At 39.7% G+C, this 23,692-nt stretch overlaps 1 protein-coding gene across 5 annotated transcripts in view; it reads left to right on the top strand.

Moving 5' to 3' along the window:
- tox2 (TOX high mobility group box family member 2) overlaps positions 1–23,330 on the top strand; it is a 102,653-nt gene extending 79,323 nt beyond the window's left edge. For 4 of the 5 annotated variants that reach the window (XM_082534207.1, XM_082534205.1, XM_082534208.1 and 1 more), the window contains exons 5-10: positions 9,803–10,069; positions 11,384–11,614; positions 17,029–17,109; positions 19,992–20,402; positions 20,485–20,633; positions 21,308–23,330. In XM_082534207.1, the coding sequence (XP_082390333.1) occupies positions 9,803–10,069; positions 11,384–11,614; positions 17,029–17,109; positions 19,992–20,402; positions 20,485–20,633; positions 21,308–21,350 (1,182 nt within the window). In that variant the 3' untranslated portion in view covers positions 21,351–23,330. The remainder of the gene's footprint in view (positions 1–9,802; positions 10,070–11,383; positions 11,615–17,028; positions 17,110–19,991; positions 20,403–20,484; positions 20,634–21,307) is intronic. The other variant, XM_082534209.1, reaches the window with a different exon arrangement.
- Positions 23,331–23,692: the final 362 nt, after the last annotated feature.

The following is a 23,692-nucleotide window of genomic DNA, read 5'->3' on the forward strand; positions in this document are numbered from 1 at the left end:
ACACCCCGACTTTTGATCTATGTCAGTATCCAAAGAAATAAGGTATAAAGCAACTTTCTTTTTTTTTTAATTTAACAGGCTGTAAACATGGTTTTAAATGCAGTTAAGTGGTCATTAGAGGAACTTAAATCTTTGTCAGTTCAGAGTTTTTCCATCTCCAGAGGTTAAAAGACTGCAAATACAAAGAATATGTTAGTGTGCTCATAACCTTAGAGTTTGCCTATGCAGACAGCATTTAGTTGATTGATCACTCACTTCTAATCTCTGTATTAATTTGATAAAAGTAACAAGGGTATTTATTCATTTTCTCCACTTTGCTGCCTCTCAAAACCCTCTAAAGCAAAACTGATTGCACTTTCCTGATTTTGTAAGGAGGCCATTTTCAATTCAATTTTTTTTCTTTTTCTTTCCTTTCTCTTTTGGATGATGGTTATTGTGTCTGAAGCTCCTCCTGGTCAAACCTGATATCTTTCAAAGAGCTCTTTTCTCAATGTTTTGATGCACTTGGCAGCCCCCCCATTCCCTCCCAGCCCCCCACCTCACCACTTTCCCTCGTTCTCTCTCCCCTCTCTCCCTGTCTCTGGTGCTCTCTCTGTTAATGCCCCCACTGCCATAGCATCTACAAGTTCCAAAACACATTAGACATTTAATAGCCTTGCTCAGGTTGCATTGATCCTATCAATACAGCCCAGAATGATACACATCTCTGTTGCTGCTGATTTCTGGCCTCATTTTTCTGTTACATCTCTCTTTACACTAAACTATACATATATTTTATATCCACCTTTTGCCTGTGCTGTGACCACTGCATCTGCAATATGTTTAAACAGGACAGCTTCATATTCAATTATGATATATTTATAATGGTCCCCAGTTGCCAGCAACTGGAATAAATTATCCTTTTTTTCATGTTCCTCAATTGTGCATGCAGTATTAGCCATCATCAAACTGGCTCAAGTGTGATGTTTTGAATATGTAACAGATGATGAATGTATAATCAGCCAGGAGATGTTATGCATAACAGCTAAGTATTAGCTGAGAGATCTATATGCACGAGCAGCCTTAGTTTCATCAAACATCCAGGTATTATCTCCCCCCCTTTTTTTTCTTTTCTCAGAATACACGATGTGAATCTGCTTGAATGAGGGTCAGTTTATTTGTAATGAGGGCTGTGGCGCTCTAAAGATCTGCCTGCTGCATTCATATTCAAATTCCATCCTCTAATTTCTTTTGTTACAAAATTTCAATGTAAGATTTTCCTCACAAGCTCTTTATCTTCATTTGTTGAGGTTAATTATCAAGTATTAATCCCATCTTGATTGTCACGTTAAGTTGGTTGGAAGCTTGCTCTTTTTCTTTGTTTCTTTTTTCTCACGAGGTATTAAGTGCTCCTGGCAGGTGCTCGCGCTCCAAGCCTGCGTGAAAGAAATATGAGCTGCAATGTCAACTGAACTTGTCACAGACAAGCTGGGATGAATTAATGATAAGAGAGCAGAGGTGTGTTTTAATGTTTTCTCTCTCTGATGGAGGGTCTCAGCAAACGTATTATCGCATACTGTACACCTGCTGGTTTTTGTATAAACATGAAACAGAAAAAAAGTGGATTAGAGATATGGCGATGCATTTATAGAGAAAATCATGGTCCGCATTTTAAGTTTAAAGAATAAAAACTATATCAACCAGCCTTCTGAGAAAGATTATAGTTAAATGTGTTTACACTTTTTCCATATGGACTTTAAAATTGTCTCGTGTGTTTTTTTTCCGACGTGCCTTTAAAGACTTTCGGCTCTCTGGGGCTTTGCTCGATTCTATACTTTTTATTCAGATGAAGAAAACCTATTTCTCCTTTGAAAGACCTTCATTTTAAGTCATTTTTTAAAGGGATTAGAGCGTCTGCAGAAAATGATGGAACGTCTGTCGCTTTTCACCACAGTTCAACAAGCTCAGTGATAGAATGGGACTTGTATTAGTTATTCCAATGTTGATTCAGGCACAGATAATTTTGAATGATCAATGCCACGAGTGGAACAAAAATCACTTGCTTGTTTGATGGCCCCTTGAAGTCTACAGGAAAAGGGAGGGCTGTTCTTTCAACTGCTCCCCCCCCCCCCCACACACACACACACTTTTTTGTGATTATTTATTTTCAAATTGTCCCTTAGGCTAATGTTCCATTTTGGCATTTCACACCGCCCTCTCCCATAAATGAACCATCACAGCCATAAATCACTGGACAAACAGAGACTTGTGCAAACCCTGAAAGGTTCAAAGATTTATGTAACACATTCATGTTTTCCACTTCCTCATTTTAGTACTCCACGGGTAAAGCCTAGCTAATAAAAGGTCCTATTAATATTTCCTGTTGCTTAGCAACGGCAGGCAGCAAGTAATAGCATTCTGTGGAAAAATAGATGACCGATAAGGAAAAATTCAATTCTTTTCTCATCTCTTGGGAGAAAGTGCCTTATTTCTCTGGCAATGTGATATGAAACTGTAGTTGTATATTAAGAAATATCCTAAAAGAAATATAGGTTATTTTCCAATTTCACCGTTTTAGAGGGATTTTTGTTGCAGCCCAGAATGGCAGCTCATCTTTTTTCTCTACCCCGATGATGTCAATTAACCTGCCAGATTAAGCTAAGAGGAGGATAAGATTTGACTTCATTTCTGTCTTTTTAATGAAAAATTCTAAAGGGATGGTGTCAAATAACACAGTCACTGGACTTTAAAAAGATCAGCTATGTGGGACAAATTGCATTTCATTTATATTGCATATGTAATTTAAACTTGTTTTGCACGAACACAGACCAGCTTCTGTTAAGTGCCATGTAAAACCTGTTCTAATAATACTTATCACCCTGATCACAGGTAACAGAAGAAGATCGTTGCAGTGGCAATTTTCAATTTAGATAATTCATCACATCATATTTCAAAAACATCAGAGTGAAATATGTGTTATCGCACACATGTTGTTGTCATTGTCCTCCTCTTATAGATTTGATAAACCACAGCGTTCAAGCAAAGAACAGAAGCTAAAGAGACAAACGCAGATTCAGCTGCAGCACATATCTAGTGTTATGAAGCAGATCCAAAGATAAGGGATTTCATATTACACTTAGCCACGCGCCCCTGCTGAGATTTATCATGCCATGAAATCATGCCCATATTGCACTATGCCCTATCTCAACAATCCATCAGCCCATTCTGCTTTCACCACCAGGAATATTCAGCTGTGGCGGCAGTGGAGAACTATCCCATGTCATCTCATGCTCGGACGCCTCCTCTGCTGTGTCACCGGCCACTAGTTCAACGCAATACTGCCACTCTTTCTGTTAATGTCTATAAGTGTGGCTTCATTCCCAGTGATTACAGTGCTGTAGCAAGCTAGTTGCTCTTGTGTTTGCCTTCCTTTCTAATACCAGACATGTATTCTGAGCTGTTCTTAAGCAAGAGACACCTTCCTCCTATTGTGCAATCACTATAAAAAAAGAAGTTTTGTAATCTGTTGCCATAATGTTTAAAACTTGAGGATGAGGTGAAGATCAGACATGTGTGAAAGTCTCTGGGCAAGAGGATTTTGCACACATCTATAACCTTGGCCTGACCTAGACTTGCATGATGCACACAGCACAATATTTTTCTTTAAGAATTGCATGGTTTTTGTTGTTTCTGTGTTCATTATTTCTGCATGCTGAATTTTTTTGTTGTGCAAGTATGGGCGCACCCACACACATGCACACAAAGTGCATTTGACACGGCAGTCAGGAGTCTCATTAGTGGGAGCAGAGGAGCCTTGCCTTCTGCTGTCAAGAGTGTGTGTCCCTACCGCTCCTCACAACCATCTCCTGCATGTCATGTCAGGCAAGGCTCTGATTCTCTGACGCCGTGCTTTGTGAGGTGAGCTCAGAGACACGCCCGGGCTGAGAGAGAGCTAGGAAAGGAGAAAAAGGGACTGTGAGAAAGAACAAGAGAGACAGAATATTTAAAGAAAAAAAAACATAAGGAACTAGAAAGAGAACTGGAGGGGAGGAAAGAGGCAGAGACGCAGAGAGAAAAAGAGGAGAGAAAGAAGCAAAGGAGGTTCTAACATTAGCAGTAATGAGGAACATGGAGGCTGGTGCCGAGGGGGACATCATGACATTACTATCTGCAAATCAACCACTGCCTTTTTGCTGCTACTGATTCACCCTGAGAGATGTTCACGGTGCTACTGTACTTTTCAAAGCAACAGTCAGCCACCAGTGAAAATGCTTCAAGGTGAACTTTAATTACATCATTATTATTAATATCCTTGTTTACTTTTTTATTACTTTAATTCTCATTTTTGTGCGTTTAAAAGTCCTTCCTGCATTTTATGTGTTGGTATAGACTGTTTTTGGCTTTGGGATTTATAGTGGCAAATTCCATTTCAACACTGCGGCTACTTTAGGCATTCTTTGAGTAAACTGCTTTTTCTCTCTCATAAAGTACGTGCTAAAACTTGTAATTATTCCCTTATACTGCTGGTTTGTGAGGTATTGCTGTTTTTCTGCCAGATTAATTACAGGATCACAGTTCAGCACGGGAGGTGCAAGAGCAAGTGTTTGATATTTTTCCTTTTGACTAGCATGTAATTGGAACGATTGAAAGTGACCTTAAAGTGTCTTGTTTTGGCAACACGGTGCCGTTGCCAAGCTAATAAATAAAATGAAGTTTTAATAGTGTGTTAGTAAATACAGTTGGCTGGTACTGTACCTTAAACAGGGCATCACACATTACATTAAATCAAAGCCACGTTGCCTTATGGCGTAATATAGATAATAAAATGTAGTCTTGACAACTTTCAAAACAATTTCTTACAACAACACTGATTCCCCTTCTAAAACATCCTGGCATCTATTGCCCATCATGCCTCTGTACTTAGCATCTGTCTGGTGTCACAAGACGGCAGATACAGCATTTTGCCTCTGCCTTTATAGTTAAGTAGAGTATGATTCATGAATCCACTCTCTTCTTCTCAGCTTGTGTAAATGACCCTCTTGGGTATATATAAGCTTGATAAACCAAAGACATGGATGAAGGGAGAGAGACAGAGGGATGGAGTGAGGAGGAGGTGGGAGGGGCGGGAGGTTCGACGGCTCTTTGAGGAACAGAGTTGTTAGCGCTTTGCCCTCGGGGTGAATGAGAAGTAGCTTTGAGGGCTGAGAGACCCAGGGTTGGCTCCCCCACCTAAAGGCGTGTTTACCACCTTGTTGCGCGGCGGCTGTGCTTTTGAAGGATCATTCTTGAACGCGCCTCTAATTAAAGCTGTCATGGCTGGGTGCCTGCAGGGATAATGTTCTATTATTATAGTCATTTGTTTCAATTAAACGCTGGCTGATTTTACAATAGCAGCCGTGAACCTGTGTGAGTGAGCCATCACTCTAAACAAGATGGCTCCAGTCAAGCAGGGAGTGAGGAAAGACAAGTCTCGGGACTCACACGGGCATCGATCAGTGAATATCGAAACAGGGCGGGGCGGGAGTGAGAAAGAATTTGAAACCTAAATTGGACAGATATCGTGTAGCATTGAGAAAACAAAATGCCCCATCGTTTAATTAACTTTTGGTTTTCATTTACAATTTGAAGCTAGTCAACTAAAAGTGAATTGACTCCAGCTCTACACAAAGTACTTAATTAAAAACTGACAGATTTATTTTAGATGGCGCTAACAAGTTAAAACATGACAATTTATTGATCCTATAGCATCCACAGATGGGTTTATTATGAAGCTACAGTAATAAAGCCTGCATAGCAATCAACAAGCTTATTTAAATGATGAAACAGATGCCACTCTGGTATAATCATCAAAAGGACAGAGCAAGGTTAGCTGTTTTACTCGCCTCTGGTGCGCATCTCTCCTCTTTCTCCTTGTAGCTGTGTATAGGACTCTCTTCTCCCCTTCTCTCATCTCTGTGCTGGTGGTCAAATCCCCTTAGCTAAATCAAATGGTGCAGGCAATTGGAGCAGCCGTGAAACCATTTCAAAGGTAAGGTCAGCAGGAGCAGGGGAACAATGGCTTTGTGATATTCCATCTCGCACACAATGTGCTACACATAATTGGAAAGCCTTTGTTATTTGACTCCCATTTGACTATGATGTACAAGATGTGAATACAAACACGACAGGCGTAACGATGGCAGAGGAACACGTTCACACAGAGTTTCCTGGCTTTACATCACAGTTTAGGTCTGCCTGGCTGCTCGTCACCAAAAAGTAATACCTAACTGTCCCCTCGCTAACTTTGCTAACTTTGATTTTACTACTTAGGTCGTGTGGCTTTTTTCTCTTATAGTTTCTGTACTTTTTCTCATGTTTTCTCTTTTTAGCTTTACCGCGGCGTATTTCCTTGGTGTTGTACAGAAAACAGCTACATTTCTGAAGGTTAAGCACAGATACAGCAATACCCAGCAGAGAGCAGGAATCCAACACTGTAAAAGTATTAAAAAAAAACATTCAAAATTTTAGATGAGTTATCAGATTTACTCACTCAAAATGATAACATGATTTTTATGTTGTGTCACAGATTATAAAGCCAGTGCTCTTAATGTCAAGACTCCATGGAAAGTCAGTATGTGTTACATGCTAACTGCAAAGAGCACTGACCAACTAAATCCTGTTACTCACTGTGCACTCCCACCTCTTTCTAGCCTCTTGGATGATACCAATAAGAATTAGCATACAGTACCTATGGCAACCAGCAACCTTTGTCAGATTCTTTCATAATATTTATACAGCCGTCTGCCACTAGCTTTATTTAGCTCTAGCTTGATGGCGCTATGTGATAACTTCTTGGTCTTTCTGTCTCACACAGGTGAAAGCCAAACTAAACGCACTCTGAGACAATTTCAAACAAGATGTTGAAATTACAATTAAATTATCACAGTGGGGGTGTCTTGAGTAATGAGTTCAGGATCTGTTATATCTGGTTTTAGTAACTATAAGAAGATAAGTCAGTCTTTCATACTTTGGAATGGGACAATTTCATCCTTATATAGAACATCTTGTGTTATTATCTTCACAAAGAGTGGAATAGTTTTGGTGTTTCTGTGCTTCCTGATGACTTGCTGCTTCATTAGCTCGAACGGAACATGCAGCTTTAATGAAAATGGGGTTCATGAAATATGAGAGCAAACATAAATAAATACCCATTAAGTAAACAAATAGCAAGTAGAGTCAGTGTTTTTTGCATTTTTTTATTTTTTTTTGTTTGTTGGTTTGTTCTTATCTATAGTAACGGAAGAAACATTGCAACTAACTTTACTATCCCTAGTAAGCAATGCATGCGCGTCTGTAAATCCTGTTTATTTATTTATCTATTGTCTCTACTGTTGTGGGGCTGGCCAAATATTCACGACGCTGTGGCGTCTTCCCCCTGTGAACTCCGCTGCTCTGCATGTCTCCTTCTTGTTTACATTAAACATGGTGTGACTCAGATTAAAGGGTGACAATTTTGCCTGGAGGCTGTTGCTATGGAAATGCATCTGCTATAGCTATGATAGGCCATTCATGTTTGATTAATTGGTTTTTCAGTGCTTCTTGGTTTGTGAGGACCCTTAAAGAGCAAGTCCATGGAAAATGGAAAATTAATGGATTTCTGTTTCCTTCGTTTTACTCCATTTTCCTTCCTCCTTCCTTTTTTTGTCTGACTACTTATTTTGCTGGAGCTATTTCCTCATGTTTTAAGAAGTGTAGTGATGGTGTTTTGAATTATGATTGGAAGTTGGAGATTGTCATGGATGGGGGAGGTTTGAGCTTGGTTATTTGAAATGCAAAACGAATGTCTTTGTTCACTGCTGGCTTTTGTGAGCAGCTGCTGAGGCAAACACAGAATCTAATGTCGTGTGAATATTACGAGTTTTCAAAGCAGGCCAGAGCTGCTCACAACATTACTTTGTTGTGCATTTTTATTCTACCAATCTACTGGGACCAATTATGATTAGAGTGCTGAGCCTTCATCTCTGAACCTCTACTCGTGTTTATCAAGACCTCATATGCTCGAGCCCTTTAAATTTGATCTTTTTAGCACTGCACTAATGTGTAATGTATTATTTAACTCATAAATGTTTAAAAGAGCTAACAAATGCTAGTTCATCACTTTCTGATCTGTAAATTCCCAAACATTCCCATTTATGCCAGCATTAAAAGCATCCTTTGGTCTGTGTTCATGTTCTGTTCTGATGAATCTTGAAATAAAGCTTTTGATGTCGTTGCTGTTGATGATCTTATTAGATGGCTAAGAACAGAACTTTATGAGCCTGATTCTGTAACCACTAAAGTATATTTCCTGGGACATTCCCAGCAGTTTACAACTGTTTTTTCTGCTTGTGCTTATAGAAGTGTTGGCAATACATTTTCTTTTCCTTTTTACAACACAATGACCATAACATCTCAGTTCATTCATACCACTGACTCGGTGATTGCTTGACCAGGTGCTGAGACATCTGGCTTTTCAAATACTAAGAAAAAAAATTTCAGAAGCAGTAAATGAGGAAATCTTAACCTCAATACTACACAGGCTACTGTGTCCAAGGGGCCTGCACTCGGTGCCTGTAGCAGTCAATAGGAACCTTAATTGTACTTTCAGCTGTAATTGAAATCTGATTTCACTGATAAGCCTGTGTGTTATATGGATGAATGGTTAAACAGTGCAAAATTGCTTTGGGATACAGTTCACTGAGTGGCTTTTACATGCAAAAAGCTTGGATGCAGTTAAAAAAAGGTGCTAACTTGTAAAGTTGATTTTCTCCTTATTAAATTATAACATGCACTCTGTGTGTGGCCAGCTGTGTAGCAGAACATACTACAGACATATAATCACTAACACACACATTTATTTGGAGTCTCTACCTGTGTGTGTCTGACACAGGTAGTGTGCAGCTGATTTTAGAGCAGTGTTGCTGATTTTGTTTGCTGTGGCTGTAAACAACATTAAACCCCATTAAAAATATGGAGCTCAAAAGATGCTCAACACTCTGTAAGTCTCACAGGTGAACTACAGGGTTTGCTGGCATTCTTTGTAGCTTTATAACTGTGATCAATTTATCGATTTAAAAATTTTAATTATGGCTGGATGGATGGATCAGTGGATGGATGGATTATTGCTGCTTTGAGCTCTCAGTCTTTCTTAAAGTATACATTTTGCTTAATTTCTGCTTTCTCACCAAACATCAGGCTCCCTCCCAGCAATCATGTATTCAAAGTATTTTCTGGTTCTGCTAACTGTCAAAAATGTCAGGAAACAATAAGCCAAAAATTTCCAGGCTTCAGATCAGTCAGGGATGTCAAAGACAGTCCATTTTAGTTTTTCATATCGGAGTAGTTAACAGTAGAAGTCGTTAGCATTTAGAGAACAAGCATGCCCCTTGATTTAATCTTGCATTTAGTTGTTTTGATTAGTTTTAGTTTAGATGTTTCACTTATTATGCATCTAATTTTCAGTTCAGACCCTCCACAAACCTCAGTGTTGAAGTCATTTTCAGATCAAGTAATCTGGCTAAAAAGCTGCAATTTTGTGAGACAGTGAAGAAAGAAAACCTCTCAGCCTGAGATTATCTGTGAGACCTCTTTTTTCTTCCAAAAGACAACTCCCTCTAGCAATCCCAACGTTTTGCGCATAGTTCATTGTATTATATTTATATTTTATCCAACACATACAGTATACACAATTTCTCCAATTAGAACATGTCATCTCCACTTCGAAACATTTGCATATTTGGCTAATTGGCAGTCAGGAGTTTTAAATAGAGAAGATAGTAAAGCTGGTGTTCTTCTCTCACCCCAGATGCAGGAGATGGCTTTGCACCACCACCAACAACAACACCATCACCAGCATCCTGATGGCGCTCATTATGACCCCGCCCGTAACCACACCCTGATAAACAACTCACCTCCGATACTGCCCAACCCCATGAGTGCACTATCCCAGCTAAACCCACAGGTCAGCCGGAGTGCAGTGCCTCATGGTTCCCCCTCACCTCCCGGAAGTAAATCGGCCACACCCTCACCTTCAAGCTCCAATCAGGAAGAGGAGACTGATCCTCATTTGAAGGTACTGGTGTGGCTTCTCTGGCATGTAGTAGTGGCGATAAAGGCTTGGCAGTGCTTGTACCAGGTTGTTAACATGTAATCCGCAGTGTTGTTTAAGAGGAACGCAGGAATAGGCATGCTTGAGCTTGGGTTATTTGGCTGCCTCGAAAACTTGAACATTGCTGGAGTTGGAGCTATGTCTATTTTTTTCCTTTCATGCTTTGAAAAAAGAAACTTTTTGAGATATTTACTTTTAATCTCTTCAAAAAGTTCAAAATCTATGCCCTAATAGCAAAAGGAAATTCTGTTTTCCATGTTACTTTAGTGAATAGCTGTCATTCTAATCTAGGTTTGCTGCTTATTGTTAGACACACAGGAGCTGATATTAAACCCTTTTTAAATTTCTATAATGAATGAAGATGTGAGACATGTTTTAATTGGCGCTTTTTTTCAACAACAACATGATCTGTTGCCAGTCCTCCCCAACTTTGTCACTGCCTTACCATGTTCTCAGTTACAGTCTGGTTCCAAAGCAACCACTCCTTCATTTAAATCACTCATTCATTTAAATAAGAAGAGAAGGATAGTTGTTTACATTCATTTGGTTTATGTAAATCTGTAAAACTGCTTTTATAAATTGCCCACCAACCAATGTCTCTGTGGATTTGCTTCGTTTCTGTCAGGGGAATGTGAATGAGTGTATAATTGAATCTGCCACTTCCACAGTGTTTCAGATTCATCTGTGTATTTAGCTGCCAGCTCACAGTGATACAGTATAACAAGAAGGGGCTCCTTTAGTTTAAAAAATATATATTTCCCAGCCTATGCATCTCTGCTGTGCTGTGTGAATAAAAATGATTACCATCTCTCCTATCAGTAAGTAATTCCATTTGCTCTCTCCAATTCATTCTGAGACCACATCAAAGCCAGAGCAGATACAGCAGGCGATTTAAAATTCCTTTCACCCCTAGCATGAAAATTCAGAATTTATGACTTGCTGAACAACTGCAAAATAAAGATTTGAAAAGGTTTGATACATTCAAATAACAGATGTTATTTTTGACAAAGTAAGGCAGGGAGAAAAACTGCTGTCAACCAGAGTCTGTGTGTGTAAATTGTTACTGTCGGTGAATCATTGCTGCAATATCCAAACACTGGGTATTGAACACAGAAAAGAAATTAAGGATTTAATGAAGCTTACATGTTTCACCTGGGCACAGCGCTATAAGCATTCATCAGCAATGCAATTATTCATTCCGAGTCGAATTAGTAGACTCACTTTCAGTGTCAATAAGCTGTTTTGTTTTTTTGTTTTGTGCCACTGATGGTCTTCCAGATCACGGGTGAGAAGCGACCGTCTTCGGAGATGATGAAGCCCAAGCCCAAACCCCAAAAAAAGAAGAAGAAGAAGGATCCAAACGAGCCTACAAAGCCTGTGTCGGCCTACGCCTTGTTCTTCAGAGACACTCAGGCAGCCATTAAAGGACAGAATCCCAATGCCACTTTTGGAGACGTATCCAAAATAGTAGCCTCCATGTGGGATGGTCTGGGAGAGGAGCAAAAACAGGTAGGCTTCGTTTAATATTCATGTATATACACTATGAGTTCTGGAAAGAGCTTTTTTTGTTGTTTATCAAACATCTAAAAAAAAATACCTCACAAAAGTTATAAATTCACTCCATAAAAACTGAAACAGTTTTGACCTTGCGGCAGTTGTGACTACCCGATGGCAAGAGGTTAATATCATTTAAGTAGGAGAAGGAGCATAAAAATGTAGCTTGCAAATGAAAAGCGTTTAAAGACAAAAGAGAGAAAAAGAAATAAGCTGGGATGCATTACTATCACCTTTTAGGATGATGCCAGCGTGGTAAAATTGTGAAAAAAGAAAAAGCATAACAAAGAAAAACAGATGCCTATTTACACATTGAGCAGCTTGCGTCTGCCTACCTAACAATTACAAGTTCAGTATTCACTCACCTTCTAGATCTGCTTTTGGGTTCCAACAATTGTTGATGGACATACTGAGTTTTATTTAGCTGGTGATAATTTTCCTTGGCTTCGCCATTATAATGAGCAACCCGTTTTTTTGAAAGTTGAATAATGCATCAGTAAAAACTTGTAATTCTGATTCTAAAATTAAAGAACTACCTGCCACTCTGAGTGATTGCAGCTTGCATGAGAGTGAAGCAAATAAAAAATTTTATGCTTTTATTTTATAAAGTGAATTTTCTTGCACTCGGACTTGTAAAGATTTTAACCACCAGCAGTGCAGCTATATTTACCTGAACTGAATGGTCAATTGGATTTTATTATAACCCAACCTGTGCATATGAAACTGCATTAACACGTACTGCAGTTTAGAGGTTTCCTGTCCAGCACATTTTCTCTATTTCATTTTCCACATTCCAGTCCAACAGGCAAAGTCAAAGGTTTTTTTTTTTGTCTGTGTGTTTGTGGTAACAAATGATGGTGTGAAATGAATGAAAAACGAGACAGTCTGATGATCATGCGCAGACTCATATTTTTAGAATATCCAGTCAGGGCGCAGCCTATTGGGTGTCAAATAAAAGCACCTGTCTCCATGACAAAGTGCAGCCCATTCCCCCCAGCCCCAGCCACCATCTACCAGACCCTATCTAGCATGTGTGTTTTTCTCCCACCAAACCTACTTCATACGCTGGACTTTGGAGGCCGTCTGTCCCTTTTATTTGCAGTTAATTTTTGCCGCCTTCACCAGGGCTCTTCACCATGAATCTTCATTTCGCTGCTGACACCCTTGAATGTGAATTCCTCATTTCCTGTCCTTTTATTTATATCTGTTGCCTGGTGATTTGATCATGCTGGGAATACAAGATTAGCAATTGCCTTGTCCTTGGTTTTGCCTCAAGGACATCTTCTCCTGAAATGTTATTGTTTGTGCTGCTTAACCCCTCGTGTCCCGGTTTCTTATTCACCTTAGATTTTGCACTGCAGATGCAACTCTCTTTCTTTCTGTCTCTGTATGTCTGTCTTCATCTCATGCTTTATGCATTTGTCCTTCACAGCTCTACCTGGGAGCACAGACAAAACTAATAATATGGCAATTCCATCATTAAAATCCAGCCATTTAGCATGCCATTTCACAGTTAATTTTTTGATTTGTTTGTGCATTCATGTGTTTAATCAAACATGTCACCTCGCAAGACACATAATTAACTTGAGGTAATGATGTCATTATGGAATAAAATATAGTAGCCTGTCTGGGCAATAACACAGTGAGTGCTCTAATTATTCTCACTGACTAGCACTGTCATTTATTCCAGGCCAGCAAATGGATAAACTTGATAACCGTGTATTTACAGAGTACAACCAATTCAGCTAGTGCACATTAATCCTCATTAAAGTCATTAAAATTTCTGTCCTGGTCTTTCATAATGAAATAAATTCATGAAAGGACATTATAGCGTACTGCATTCACATCTGCTGGTTGGTAATATAATAGTAAAATGCATTCACAATGCGCTCGTATCCTAAACATTTTCGGTAACATTTGATCCCCTTTGAAAAAAAATGAATAAATGTGACATAAATTTGAGCTTGGTAGTCATTTTCGTTATTTGAATAAATAAAAAACACACTGGTCACATACAAAAGTAAGTGAACCCCTACATGTATTGTACCTTCTGAGGAATAAACTAGATTTTATGCCAATGTCCTGTTTTTGGGTTTTCTGTTTTTACAGGATGCCATAATACCAAGAGCTAAAGAGCTCCTTCAAACTGATTTAAATTGGTCTCCAAATTATTTGAAATAAGTAATTTCACTGCAGGGACGGTTGTCTTCAACTAGGGTAGATTACAAACAACTGCCACTTTCTCCAAAAACTGTTTGATGCCAAACACGTCCAAGAACCCTCAAATTTCATTACAGAATCTACGGTCAAAATGCATTTTTGCATCCAAGGAGACCAGAAGAATGCGCATTTTGAGTCCTGCTGTCCTAAAACAAACATTAAAGCAAAACTAGAGTTAATGAGTGAGCAAAAAGGTAAAGACAAAAATGTGTTCTAGAGAAATGACCAGTTGATATGCTCGGTGGAAGCCAAACACAGTGTTACAGGAGAAGAAAATTATTACAACTGTTACACCTCTAGCTTAGTCTGAGAGCTAGCTTGCTGCCTCAGGGACTGGGCAGCCTGCAGTATTTGCTAATGAAAAAAATAGAATTGTGCATCATATCCAGGACTGTTTGAAGATAATGGGACGCCTTCTATCCAAAAGTTAAAGGCAAACTATAAGTAATGACTTAAAAAGTAGAAATGAAAGGTTTTGGTATGACCTGGTCAAACCGTAGATCTGAATCCTGCATTTACAGTATCTGTAGAGATTTTATTAAAGAGAGTCAAATGTTTGCTTGTACAAAGTGTCAAAAGGCCTAAAAAATCCAAGACATGTACTTACTTAATTGTTGGCTGTCATGTCCTGGCTGTCTCTTCCGGACCCACGAGGTGTGCTCTCTCATGTCACAGTCAGACCCTCTGGAGCCATGCAGGACCTCCAGAATGTAAACACAACCCTTCCCCTACACACAGCTTTGTTTTAACTAGATCACAGCCCCTGTTTCCAATTACCTATAGCGCTCGTCAAACACACAGTGCAGCAAAATTCACATAAGTGCACTGAAGGCAGCGTTTTTTATTGCTGTAGTTTATTGAAGAAACGATCAAAAGTTTCATTGTTGTGATTTATGTTCCTTCTGTGATTCTTTTTGTTACGCTTCAGTGTGCATTTTTCCCACTTTGCTTGTGTTGTTGTGGATTCTCCAGTGCCGCCCTTAGGTTTGGCAGAACAAAGTCTTGTTTTTTGTTTTTAAATTCATGTTTATGTTCATATTTTCTTTTTTTATTAAGCTGTTTTCATAGTTTGCACACTATACAGCGCTTTTTAATTCCCAAAGGCCTTTGCTTTATAGTGCAAGATCAATGCATTATTTGGGCTGTGCTATCCCTCAAGGTGACTACATGTTAAAGCTGCCCTAGAAACACAAAAGAACACTTTTCTTGTTTTTGTTATTTAAGATTAAGATCAGTTTTCAGTTTTTACTGCAATGGGGGGGAACAGTGATAATGGATTTGGGGAGGAGGGAGGAGAAACCTTAGTATTATTTAATTGAGTCTGTAGATTTGTACCAGGGAGAAAGGGAGGAAAGAAAAGAACACTGTGAGTTTGAAAAGATGGCATGTTTAGATAATAAACTCCTTCTCTGTGTTAAGTTTAAAAATCTGTCATGCAATATTCAACTATTTTAGTCCATTTTCTGCATCTTTGTCTAGTATTCAAACACTGTTGTGCTTTTTTTTCTTTGGTTTTAATGTGCCTCTGCCTATTTCTCCTCCATTTTGCTTCCCGTTTGCTTCCTCTCCTCCTACTTCTCCTCTTACCAATCGTCGGGTCTTTCAGTCGTAGAGTAATCACTCTCTTCAGTGTCAGCAGGGTGCAGAGTTATTGTCTCCTGTAATTAACTGGTTATCAAACAAGAACATTTCATTAAGGTACAATTAGGGGCTAATTCAGCCGGGACACCTCTGTGTCAGGATTACGATAGAGGCATATGCTCTCTCCTTGCAGCTTTGTTATTTTTTATTCATACTGACCTGCAGCCTTTGACGGCTTCAATTGCTAATGAATCCGCCCACTTTGGAATAATTAGACATCCTTAGGCATGGTAATTTATTTAAAAGTATCCGTCGTTGCGCAAATCATTAGCTGTGTTAAATTAATTTGAAATTAAAGCTGCTGGGAGTAGTTTGGGTTATTAAAGAAGCAACCGTGGGTCTGTCAGTCTATAAGAGGTGATGGGTAAGCCCATTTTTATTTTTTTATTTTTTATTTTTTCAATGAATTTCCTCATGGGTATCATTATTAATTTGATTGATTTTTTTTGCTTGTTTTTATTTTTAAAGTCTGGATGAGTGCTTAATTCATCCATTCTTGTTCCAAAGTGTCTATCACAGAAGGAAAACAATTATGATATTGTAAATAAGGATGAATGAGTGGATAAACATCAGCTGTTTGAGCATGAGATTGTATCCGCCGTCATCCCGGTTTGTTTGCTGTTCTTTGTGTATGTCTGTTTGTTTATCGACTGTACGTGTTAGCGGCTGCCAGCCTATGCGCATTTGGCAAGGCATGAATGCTTAATGGTTATCGTACCCCACCTCTTTGAAGGAAATGACCCCGTCCACAGAGCCACAGACAGTCTCCTCGCTGAGGATCAGTAATTACCCGATGCATTTACTCACGCACAAACGTACATTCTCCTTTATATGAAAACGTTCCCGAGATGAGCTGAGATCTGAGTCTTCCTTATCGATTTAAGGATGGACTTTTTGCAACTTGCTTTTCCTGCATCACAAAGGCACTGGCAGCCATAAAGAGCCTGTGAGTGACATGTGATGACATTAATTCGAATTCCCTGTCTTAACGCATCATTTGAGGTTCATTCAGAAGGCTTGAGATTGCTCCTTTGCTAATGCTGTTTTGAATTCTTTTATTTATTTTTTTTCCCCCTCGTCTGAATGATTTGCTGGGACATCAGCTCTGATTAAGAGATGAGCAACAGCCTTAATAGAGGAAGAGACAGAAAAGCAGTACACAAAATGACAAACAGCATCTCGCTCCTCATTTAACTCAGCAGAATTTCTAACTATTTTCACGCTATTGTGCACAAGCTTTATGCACATTTCATTCTGGATATTCTGAAGAAAAAGAACTACTTTCAGATACGCAAACATCATGCAGATGGTCAAATCTCCCTGACCTGATAACTGGGAAGTGAATGCATTTGATATGCTTTTCATCAAGGAGTACACCGCCGGGTCACGCAATCACACCATGACTCCCAAAATCTCATTCACATCAGTCAGTGTGGACCACAGGGTCATTTTAGCCTTTCACATCACCTTGTAATCAATCGTTGTTGTTGTTGTGTTTGTTCCTGCAGAGCTACAAGAGGAAAACAGAGGCTGCTAAGAAGGAGTACCTGAAAGCCCTGGCCGCCTACAGAGCCAGTCTGGTTTCCAAGGTAACAGCAGGGGTCACGTCTTTGATATACATGGGTCAGCGGCGATATAAGGGATGATAAATTAGACAGAATTCCTTTCACTTTTGTTATATGGAAAGGGTCCACAAGCTGCACTGAGCTATGTTTGTGCATATATATGTGTGTGTATGTGTAAGAGAGAGAAGGAGCCTGTGTGTGTGCTCACAGGAGAACAGTGAAAATTAGGCCTCAAACACACCCGATTTGGAAGCTGGGGAGAAATGGAAAGTAATAGTACATGCGTGTGTGTTTGCGTGCGTGTGTACGCTCATCGCTGTGCATGTGCAAAAGTAGAAGTGGACATTACCTGTCATTTGCTATCCTCTTGGTGTTTCTGTCCTCCCTGATGCGCCACTAATGTGTTGCCTGAGGTTTGCGCACAACTACCGCTCTCTCTTTGATGCAGGTTACTACAGTTTAGCTCAGCACATTAACATATTTCTATCAATGCTTGTGTAAAAAACAAAACAATTCCTAATTATTTTCTTAAAAAAGCTGCTAGACTACTCCTCATTGGTTTGTCTGTACTACAGTCGTGATGGTACAGGGATATCAGTCTTTAGGTGTTCAGCATTTCATTTCTCCCTTTCTGCATTGTGTTTTTTTTAAATACAACTCTAAATTGCATTAGCATATACCGAGCCCCTCCTCTTTTCCCTCCCTCCTCCTGTCTCCACTAAGCACAGCGCCTCACTTCCTCTCATGCTCATGGGCCGAAAACAAGCACCTTGATTAAGGCATGAATAGTTAATTCATCAGCCTCTTCACTGTGGCATACTTTCAGCTAAAAAGACTATTCTCATCTCTTGTCTTTGCTGCAATTAGACATTCATGTCATTGCTCCTATACAGGGGCTTGATTGATACTATATGCTGGTAGATTGCCAGTCAAAAATCTGACTGACTAAAATAAGCCTGCAGACCCTCCTTCACTCATTCAGGATCAGCCAATCTGAATGCAGAGCTGAATCTCATGATTCACCACGACTCTCTTTCTTTAAATTACCAATGAAGGGGTCTTTTCAGAGTGAATCGGGGTGGGTGGAATTGGAGGTAATTGGAGCTTCATTTGAAAGATTCACTTCTTAAGCGTGCACCTGTTGCCTTTTTGTTTTGTGACTCATGTTAGTTTGTTTGTGAGGAGAAAAGACAAACTAAAGTTTCATAGCTACCCACTATATGCCATGTCATTTCTCTCATGTTTGTTTCAATCCAAAAAACTCCACACTGAAAATTTAAAAAGTTTACATTTTAAAAAGGTGCACTTTATATTAAATATTGTATTCGTTTCAGTATTTGCAAACCATCTTTCAACTTAAATATTGTTTATTGTAAATCCTTCTGCTGCAATACACAACTTTAAATGTCTGCAAGTCTCAAGTTGACACAGATCAAATCTATTATCTCACTCTTTTCCTCTCCCCTCACTTCATTTTTTTTAGCATTTCATTTTCCACTTGACCCTGCGAATGTGGCTGTCTCTCTTCTTTATCCATCCATTCATTCCCGTTCCATTGATTATTTCAGGGATTCAGTTGGATGGATGGAAGCCATAAAAAAGTAGCAAACCACCACATATAACTCCAACCAGTCCGACAGTTAATGAGAAATACTGGATGCATTTCATAGATAGACATACACTTTCCTCCACGAAAAAAAAGGGAGACAGAACAGTCTGCAGAGCAGATGTGTGTGTACTGCATGTGAGTGCAGTGGAGGTGGGCGGGGCTGGGTGATTTAATACATTAAAAACAGAAAGAATGAAGAATGGGATTGTTTATGAAACAAACACTAAGCTAAATTGGAAAAGTGTGAATAACTAAGTATGCCCCATGATTCAGTAGCTTCTAAAACCACCTTTAGCAGAAATAACTTGAATGTTATCATTTTCTGTAAGTATTAATCAGTCTGTCACATTGTTAAGGAAAGAATTCAGCCCATTATTTTTTACAACCGTCATTTTATTGATGTTTTGTGGGGTTTTGTTTATGCACAGTTCTCTTACGGTGCTTACAAACATTTCAATCAGGTTGAGGTTGAGGTTGCTGCTTTGCTTGGGATCATTGTCCTGTTGCATGACAGTTTTGGCCAAGCTTTAGCTGTCAGGCAGATGGCCTCACATCTGACTCTAGAATAGCTAGCTCACTGACTGCAAGGTGCCCAGGTCCTGTGGCTGCAAAACAAACCAAAACCATCACCCCTACACCACTGTGCTTGACAGTTGGTGTGAGGTGTGTTTCTGATCGGCTGTTTTTGGGTTTTGAAAACCAAACATCTCTGCTTTGGTCTTGTCTGTCCCAAGGACATTGTTCCAGAAGTTGTGGTTTGTTCAGGTGCAACTTTGCAAACCTAAGCATTGCAGCCATGTTCTTATTAGAGAGAAAGTACTTTCTCCTGGAAACCCTTCCATACCAGCCATACTTGTTTAGTCTTGTTCTAATTAAACTGCCATAAACTTGAACATTTAGCACGCTGAAGCCTGTAGACTCTGAGAAGTATCTCTTGCATTGCATGGTTTGACCTTGGGGTATATTTGATGGGATGTCCACTTCTGGGATGACTGGCAGCTGTCTTGAATAGTGTGAATAATCTTTCTCACTGTACAGTGCTTTTATACATCTTTTATAGACTTGCTGATGATGATTAATCAAGTGTAGCACTTACTGTCTTTATTCCTCTGGAAATAGTAGGGGTGTCATTTGCAATATACAGCTTGTGCATTTTGCTTATTACTGGTAAACTCGAGGCTCAGTGTCTTCCCCAGGAATATATACTGGGTTCTATGTTGTACTGCAATAAGCCATAAGAGTTAACACATTGTTACATGGAGTGTAACTATTGTTCTTGATTTTCTCTCTCTTTAAGACATATAATGACCCCGTGGAGACAAAAAGTGCCCAGACAAGTCAGGCTTCTCCACATATGATGCCAGGCAACCCGCCGCTGTACAGTGTGCCACCTCCTCCCCAGCCGACATCGCCATACCTGGGGCCTGGGGCCTTCCCACTTACTGACCTGCAGAGCTATGCAGGACACGCCCCTCGCCACACTCTGTCGCAGACACTCAGCCAATCGCAGATGCTGCCCAGCATTAGTGCCTCTCCCCCTTCCTCCTTCCAGATCAGCCCACCACTTCACCCCCACCAGCAGCTCTCCCTGCACCAGAGCTCACTCCTCAACCAGCCTATCCGCATGCAGCAGGTCCAGTCCCAGTCAATCATCTCTCACCAGATGGGGCTTCAGGCCTCTCTTCACTCCCCACCTCCAGGGCAGCAGGTATAGTGACAAACTAAGACACGTCTGCTGCTAGGAGATTATAATTTAAGATGTGTGCCTAATTTTAATGTACTCCCTATAGGGTTTTTCCCACCTCCAGTCAGAGTACCAGAAGAGCATTGGGGGTTCCCAGTCTCCAGGAGCTCCTGGCCCTGGTCCAGGCCCTGGAGTGGCTCAGACCCATGATTGGGACAATGAATACTGCAATCGGGAGTGTGGCAACCACTGCAGGTCAGTGGGAATTCTTCACATCATATTGTGTTAAATAAATGTGGAACACAGACAAACTAATTACATTTAATGGTAAAAAGCCTCAATTAAAGAATGGAATTTGACACCATATTTACCTCATAATTTAGGTTGCATTTGCCCTTAGACCAGAATTCCTGCAGAAATAAGTTATAGTATAGTTATAGCTATGGCAGCAGATGTCTCTTCCACTGCTTTTGCAAAGTAAGTGTTGAAAATTGTCAGCTCTGTTCCATTGAGACGGGGGTGACAGCTGTAGAGGTAATGGTGAGATAATAGAGCTTGTCATGTGTTTGTCAGACAGCAGTAAAAAGAAGAGAAAAAAAACAAGTTCCATACACAAGTTTTCACTCTTATTATACTAAATGATTTGGCAAACTGCGCAGCCCTGCAGCACTGGAAGATATCGTAAGTCAATAGTGCTGTTCATGCTCAATTACAGTGCAATTTTTATTTCATTAAGAGGGTTTGTTTTGAGAAACAAACTAAGAAAAATTAAATGATCACCACCAGAGAACGATCATGCAATCAAGGAAAAATGCACCTCTGATTTCCCTCTTCCTTTCTATTTTGTAGAGTTGTAGAGTGTGACTCATAATCTAAACTGTGCCTTTGTTTTTGATTTTCCGTTTTTCTGTTTATTTGTTTTTTTCCAGTGGCAACATGATAGGCAGGGACAAGCCACTCTACCTCACCTGAAACTGAAGATGATACTCTGTCGACAAAAACGACACAGAGGAGTCTACTCTCATCCCCTATTCCACTCCCCCACTCCTCCCCCAACCCTCCCATTCTTCTTCTTCTTCTTCTTCTGACGTGCACACTTACATGCAGTGTACACTTGACATACAAACACACACACGCACATGCAAACACACACATGCCGCTTCACACACACAATCACACACGTCACCACCTTTTTTTGTCAGTGTAATTTTTATTTTTCTCAGTTTCTAGAACTTGTGAACAGAGTTTGATGACTACTGTCTGTACCACTTAATGTATTAGCAGTCCTCTTGCTGTTGAAATTTGCCAAGCACTTATAAAGCCTCCCCCCACGCCCTACCCACCCGACCCTCTCCCACCTTCTGAGTTGTGTGTCTCTGCCCCCTCTCTGATACAGGCCGGGCTGCAGAGCACTTCTCTCGTGTGTCACCATAAAGTCCCCTCAGGGACCCCATCCAGCTTTAATTAGAACGAGAAGAAAGAAAAATACTCCTTTCCTTTAATCGCTTTATTTTCCATTTGTTTTTTTCCTTTCTTTGTTGTTATTGATGCTGTTTTATTTATTTCTGGCTTGCAAAGCCGTTCCTCTTTTTTTGCCAGTAAGCGATGGGCCCTGTTCTATAGAGAAATATTAACATTTAGTAGGTTCTAGCAGGCCTTGATGTTATCGTAGCTTTGCTTAAGGGCCTGCAAATTAATACAAAAGTCTGCGTGGGGAAGAGAAACAAAACAAAAAGAATCTTTTTTAATATTAAAGACCTGTTGAGGTCTATGAGCTGTCACAGTGTGATTGTAAATATCACTTTTATGGGATCAAATTGGGAATTGGAAGTCCAGATAGATTTGTTTCTTCTTTAATATTACCTGTAAGTCATTGTGTGTGCGTGTGTGCGCGTGTGCGTGTGTGTGTGTGTGTGTGGGGGTGGGTTTGTGGGCGCATGCATGCCTGGACGTTAGAATGTACCACATTCATGACGTGTGCGGCTGAGTATGTATGTGCGTACATGCACGGACACATGTGTGCAGGAGTGTCTCAGCGTTCGGGCGTCGAGTCTTTCTCGTGAATTTTAACAGCCTTGTGCAGCTGGATTTCAGAGGAGTATTTCACACTCTCATTCTTGCATTAAATCTGTGCTCACTGGTGTGTTTTTTTCCAATAAAGTTCAATCTAAAACTGAATACACAATATGTGTCCTGCAGATCATTAAATGGAAAGAGCCAGGTGAGAGACAGAGAGCAAAGAGATAGAAAAAGAGAAAGAAGCGCTGTGAAATAAAATGAGATGTAATGTTGCAGGTGAAAAAAAATTGCCTCAAAATGCCTGCCCCACCCTTCTGTTATGTTGTCTGACCATAATGTCAGTTTTGTGTCCTTCTACAATGAGAAGTGAAGTAATGAAATATGTGAATGGAGCCATCACAGCCACATTACGGTGACTTTTATAACTTTCCAGTTGGTGTTTGGTTGTGTTGATCTCATCTTTTTTTAAACTTTTGTGTGATTAACAGAAATGCATTTTGCTGACAAGACATCTCATTTTTATCTCTTTAAGTGTAGCATCATTTCAGTTTTAGTTGCTGCAAAACTATAACTTTTTAAGTTGTGTACAAAAAAACCCTGCCAATTGTAGTTATTTTATTTGTAAAGCCAGTAATGATAAATATTTTAAATGGTTATCAGCATATTGTTTTCTGCTAGTTGCCCATCAGCCATTTGACAGGTTCTTATTTATAAAATAAAGTAGATCACCTTTGCTTCTTATGATGGAGGTATATTTTTATTCTTATTTTATTGTTTCTTTTCTTTGGTTTGATGACCACAACAATGATTATTTCTTTATTTTTTACATTTTGGGTGCTGCTCTTTTCTTTTCTTGCCAGCAGCATCGGTTTGTGTCACAATGCTTCTTTTATTTCAAACCTGCATAATAAAGACTAAAAAGTTTAAAAGTGATCACGCCTGCTCTTTTCCCTGCGGACTTAATGTCTCTCTTTTTGTTTTTTTCCTTCTCTAATTAGATGATCACACCTTTCGTGAAGACGTGGTAATAGTTATTTTAAAAAAATCACAAACACCCCCAACTTTCTGTACTGTACACTGCATTTGCACCAAGGAAGGTCACATATTTGTATCCTAAATTTACATTCAACTCAGGGCTCCAATGGCATCAACTAATTAACCATGGATACAGTGTGCACCAGCCAGCATTGATATTGCCAGTAAACTATTTTAACAAACAAGAGAGCAGATGCGAGAAGACGTTTGCTTGTGAAAGTAGTGCATCGTAGGCGTCTAGTGTGAGATAAAGAGAACAG

Source organism: Aulonocara stuartgranti (assembly GCF_965226115.1).
Source record: "Aulonocara stuartgranti genome assembly, chromosome: 5".
Lineage (NCBI taxonomy): Eukaryota > Metazoa > Chordata > Actinopteri > Cichliformes > Cichlidae > Aulonocara > Aulonocara stuartgranti.